This window comes from Taudactylus pleione, unplaced genomic scaffold, assembly GCF_031769625.1.
Source record: "Taudactylus pleione unplaced genomic scaffold, aTauple2 ptg000130l, whole genome shotgun sequence".
Taxonomy (NCBI): domain Eukaryota; kingdom Metazoa; phylum Chordata; class Amphibia; order Anura; family Myobatrachidae; genus Taudactylus; species Taudactylus pleione.
This window is the reverse complement of record NW_028284532.1, coordinates 98,547-104,546: the sequence shown is the minus strand read 5'-3', so window position 1 is coordinate 104,546 and position 6,000 is coordinate 98,547. Positions and strand designations below refer to the sequence as shown.

Genomic DNA, 6,000 nt, shown 5'->3' with positions numbered 1-6,000 from the left:
GATGTACATTCCAAGCCGTGTCAGTATTACTGTGAGGACTATAGTTTTTATTCTGCAGCTAAGTGCAAGGCCTCAGAACATCATGCCGACCATGACACCATTGATAGAAATGAAGTGTATATTTTCATATTTCTGTATAGCAACAATATATTCATATAATTCACTATAAACTAGTGTCTGCAATGTGTGTTTTATATTTTATTATAAAATAAAAAATAAATTAGGCGCCAATTGATTTGAAAGGAGAATGTTAGGATTCTAATAGCGACTGCTCCGAACTAAGCATAGGAGTGAGCAACCCAGCAGGGATCATGGGAAAATGAGGATTAGCTAGTTCCAAGGACAGAGCTGTCTTAAGGCTACTTGCAGCCGGAGAGAGATCTACTAGCTCCCAGCATGAGACTGCACAGCCACTGAGAGGTAGGCAATCAAAAATATTTTACTTTTATCTTAGCACAAGATGCGTAACAAAGGATCACATTATAAAGTAATTGGTAAATCTTTTCAGTATAAAGTAATTTGTCCCTGGAATTCCCTATCACTGAATTTCCCTAGTCCAGTCCTCACAGTGCATGTTTTCTATCAGGGACCCTTAATACGAGTGCATGTTTTCCATATCTCGTGCTGAAGCACAGGTGTATTCATTACAGACTTACACATTTTAAAAGATGCACAGGTGATACTAATTATTTCACGTGGAAACCCGGAAAACATGCACGTTAGAGTTCCCTTAGGACAGGATTTGGGAAATATTGTGTTACCACCAACTCTCTAGCAATCTCCGTCAGTAAATGTTTTTAAACTTGCCATATAGGCTCTTTTTTGCAGGCAACTTTTCGGTAGTATTCATAACCAATACTCTGTCTGTCTCCAAGCTTTATTCCTCCTCTTATTTGTATTATTTTTCATACTTTGTAACCTCTGAGAATGGGACGTGTCCATGTATTTTTGGGATTCTTAGTGCTTATCTCCAGTTTATTATTTGAAATGGTTAAATAAAAAAAAAAGGCATGTGGCATTGTACAATTAGACCTATTTGTAAAAGCAACTATCTCAGTACAGAAGACAAACTTGAAATACATGAGGTATCAAGATGCACAATTACAGGTATCTTACAGATACACTGTACCTCCATATTCTTTATTATATGTTATTTGTAACATAAAAAGTACAAAAAACCCTAACTAAAGGTGCATACACACACAACGATTTTTTGAACGATTATCGTTAAACGATATAATTTAACGATAATCATTTGAAAAAAATCGTTCACTTTCTGAGTCAAGCGATGAACGATTATCGTTCATGCGCGTTCGCGTTTGTAGTTTGTAGTTCAGTCAGGCTTGTCAACTGAACGATTTTCATTAAGGGAATATGCAATAATCGTTTGTAGTTCAAAAAAAATAATTAATTACACTTCAAAAAATCTGACAAATAATCTGACAGAAAATCGTTCAGAAAATTGTTCATAAAATCGTTGGTAACAAAATCGTTGTGTGTGTATGCAGCTTTAGAATTGAATGTCGATAGGAACACAATGATCAGTTTGGGCTTTATATCACGTGAAGGGATAAAAAGATTATTTTCTGACCTTAAATGTTGTGATCGGTAATGGTGCTTGTTATGCAGCAGTTTAATGTGCCTGCTAATACTAATGAAAATAAGTATTCTGTCTATCATAAGTAGGTAACCTGTGGCACCCAAGCAGATGAAGTACTTGAAAATGCAGGATTCCATTCTAGACAATGTTGCCCCTGTCTCAGATATAATAAAACCAATAATATCAAGTTAACACTGGTTTGTAATTCTTAAATATGCCTTCTCTAGTTTGACAGTTCCACTTTGCTCTCTACTATGTCTGTAGAGTTTCATGCTATTCAAACCAAGTGTATTCTTATGTCTACTACATACAAATAGTCCAGTGTCCAGATAACGTGTTTGGTCATTGACAGGATATACTAAGTATGTTATTGTACAGTCTTGGGTCCCTATGGAACCCCAGTTGATAATGTCAGAGTCTCAGAGAGATTCCTACTCTGTGGTACCAACATGAGGCACTAACTTGTATGATACACCTCCCATTATTAATTAGCACAGAACTGGGCTTCTCCATGAAAGATGCTTACAGAGTTACAAACATCACAAAGCAGTAACATCTGTCATCATGAAAAGGGAGAGAGTTTTATGCAACTCTCAAAAATAGCATACTAGGGAAGGACAAAACAAATTAGGAAATTTAGGCCCAAATGACTGATAATATTATCATTACTATTATTATTATTATTATTATTATTATTATTATTATTATTATTATCAAAATGTATTTATGTAATTGTAAAGTGCAATGGAATATACTTTTATTATAGAAATAAAATAAAAAACCTGGGTGTTAGACACACAGAGCAGTAAGAGTAAGCTTACAACATATAGAAAAATAGGAATTTGATATAATAATTTATTGACACATATTGCATATTGGTCTGACCAGATAGCAATGGGAAAAACTGCTTAGTGGACACAGCAATGTTGAGTTTGGCATTAGAGGGTATTTTGAGTATGAACGGAGTACTGTATAAATACACTTGTGAGTGAAATGCTTAGAGGAGTAGTAACTGGGTAATATAGCCTACGAGGGTTAAGAAGATGGTTTGGAAATTTGATGATGTTGTCTGAAGAGGTGAGTTTTCATGAAATGCTTGATGTTGTAGAGGCTAGAGGAAAGTCTTTTGTATGAGGGAAGGAATGGGTGCAGAGTGGGTGCAGCCTAAGAAAGTCCTGCAATTAATCAGGAATAGGGGCAGGTAATGAGTATGGACGAGAGATGCAGATCTTGGGCAGAGTGGAAGAGATGAGTTGGGAAATATTTATAGACAAGAGAGAATATGTATGGTCTAGTTTTGTACAATGTGGGAACACACATGAAACAGGGACATGACCACACATAACGGGTGTAGATAAGCATCAAAGGAGCCTGAACAGCATTGTTGACGAAGTGGATTGCTTCTTTACATCCAGTACCCATTCCATAAAACTACGCACAGCAGGGCTAGTCAGAGCAGAAGTGAAAGGGACGTCCTTAATTGCTGGCTGATCAGAACAAAGAGTTATATAAACCAAATATAGGTAGCCAATCTAGGGACTGACAGAGCGGAGCAGTAATGGAAGTAGGGCTGGACTGGCCTTCTAGCACTTCTGGCAAATGCCAGAATGGCCAATGCCAGTCCAAAAGCCTGGCAGAGAATGCTGTGCCTCCCGACACTCTACTCAGAGCAAACCGCCGATCAGGTGTGGCCATGCTCCTTTCTGTGCATATGCGCCTCTGAATGGAAGAATGTTTTTTAAGGAAAATTAGACTAGCCCTTGCTTTCAAAAGAATTGTAGGGTTAAAAGTCTTATTAGGGTAAGACCAGTAAGGAGGGAATTGCAATATCAATGTGGGAGATAATGAGTGCATGAATTAAAGTTTTCATCTGTAAGATTTGCGTTTATTCTGAAAACTATTCTTCTATGTACAGTATGTAACAGGATTTACAAACAGGCTGGATGTAGTCAATGATGACCTAGACAGTGAGCATGAGGGGAGATGAAATGATGACGTCAGATAGGTAGCTTATAATGACTGATGGGACTTTTATTAGCTCAGTTGATGAAAGATTTAGGGTTTGGTGATTGTGTGGTACTACAGCCTGGCTCAAAAGTATTGAGAATGACACAAGTATTGGTTTTCACAAAGTTTGCTGCTTCAGTGTTTTTAGACCTTTTTGTCAGATGTTACTATGGTATACTGAAATAAAATTACAAGCATTTCATAAGTGTCAATATTGACAATTACATTACGTTTATGCAACAAGTCAATATTTGCAGTGTTGACCCTTCTTTTTCAAGACCTCTGCAATCCGCCCTGGCATGCTGTCAATCAACTTCTGGGCCACATACAGACTGATGGCCGCCCATTGTTGCCTAATCAATGCTTGGAGTTTGTCAGAATTTGTGGGTTTTTATTTGTCTACCCGCCTCTTGAGGATATATAATCATGCTCAGTTGTGTCCTTGAAGTAGGAAGTGATGTCTTGGTCAGTGATAGTGGTCAGAAGTTTTGGGGTGAAAGGGTTGAAAAGAGTTTTGAAAGTATTAAAGTGTAGTTTTGGGTTAGAAGCCTGAGCAGATATTGTGATTCAGTAACAAAACTCCGATGATACATGATTCATAAACCTATTTTCATATTTTCAGGAGGCATCATGAATGAAGTATCAGTCCTCTGCCTTCCCGTGGAAGACGATGTAAATGAAGTGATACATGGCTTGGATGGTGTGGCCCGGAAACACAGTGACAGCCGTCTGCCTTTTCAGGTATCAGGGAGAAAGAGGACACATAGTACAGAGTGCATAATAACCACATGTCCTTGGCACTACAGTTTGTGGGGTTAGGCGTCTGCAATGGCAGCAACATGTAGTGGTGCAATGTAAAATACAAAGAATTATTCACCAATATGGACCACTGCTGAGAATTTCCATGGGCTGATCATGTTACAAGTACATGAAATATAATGCAAACTGTTCCAAAAGGGAGTTGTGTATAGGAGAATATAGATCCATTCTCAGAGCTGGCCCTAGCCAATTTGGTGCCCTAAGCAAAATTTTGACACACACATATGTATATATATACATACACACATATATATATATCCATATATATATATATATACACATATATACATACATACATATACACACACACACACACACACACACACACACACACACACACACACACACACACAGATGACACCACCACCTCTCATCTCATAGTCTGATGCAGCACTGGTCTGGGCAAAACTACTCTTTGCCCCCAGTCATGGATGCCCACCTTTCTCCCAGCTAGGGATAGCTAAACATTAATTCAACACACCTAATACCCAGAGAGTGAGAAAGCACTCACTCACCTGGCTGCCTCCTTCTTTGTTTTAAATTATGCTGGCGCAGTACAGCTACTGATGCTGTTGTTGCACTTATCTTCTTGTCCGATGGCTTGGCCTGAGCGTCTAAGATGTTACTCAAAGCTCTGCTCCTTAAAGGCCCATGGGAGGAGTGGCATGGCATGCACAGCATGCCCTCCCATGGCCATCTTCTCTCCTCCTGTAGACAGAATGAGCTTCTGTGCAGAAGCTCATGCTGACTAAGGGCGGGTGTGGATCACGGTCACAGTAACATGACCGGCTACCCACTGCGCTGCCCGATCGGAGAGCTCCGATCGTGGCAACGTGCTGGGAGAGAGGGAGGGTAGCAGCACCGGGGTTGATAGCACGGTAGGTGAGGGGGGGGGCAGCTACGGAGCTCTGGAATGCCCCTAGTCACTCCAGGCATTTGCTTATAATACCTATGCCTAGGGCTGGCTCTGTCCATTCTCCAAAGTGTGGCCTTCAATTCTGCAGAACAGAGGAACAGTAATAGCTTCCTTGTTGCATTTCTGAGGTCCTCAAAGAGAAAAGAGGAGCTAATGGTTTGCTGTATATGGAAAAAAAGGGATTTTCCCTCCAGCACACTGCAGCAAAATCAACAAAAATACTTGAATCCTACATGATAATAGAAATTCAGAGGTATTGGTTTACATACATTTGCAAATATATGAATAAGCGCTGGGCCAACGTCAAGGCTCCTCTATACCAGCGTCCCTAACATTATGGGGTTCACGTCCGAGACGCAGGGAACCCCAAAAGAATCCAGCCAAGGACTATCCCCAGGGCATCACACGAAAAATGGAAAAAAAGGTGAAAGTGAAGTGTAAAGTATAGTTGTGTAAAGATAAATCAATAAGTGTTAATGGTAAGGGGTTAAAATTACATAAATAATAGACAAACAAATAGAAAGGTGATAAAAAAATATCTATGTGAATTTAGTGGTGATGCCCTGAAAAAACGCCCAGCCAGTACAACTTCGGGGGCCCTACGCCCAAACGCTCACCCCAAAATAATTGTTGCTACCTAATAGTAGCACCCACTCTT

General features: G+C 39.5%; 1 protein-coding gene across 1 annotated transcript in view; it reads left to right on the top strand.

The window, feature by feature from the left end:
* Nucleotides 1-349: 349 nt before the first annotated feature.
* The window catches only part of LOC148523474 (protein LBH-like), a 52,842-nt gene continuing 47,191 nt past the window's right edge, over nucleotides 350-6,000 (top strand). The window contains exons 1-2 of the mRNA XM_088473131.1: nucleotides 350-420; nucleotides 4,230-4,348. Coding sequence (XP_088329257.1) covers nucleotides 4,238-4,348 — 111 coding nt within the window. The 5' untranslated portion in view covers nucleotides 350-420; nucleotides 4,230-4,237. The remainder of the gene's footprint in view (nucleotides 421-4,229; nucleotides 4,349-6,000) is intronic.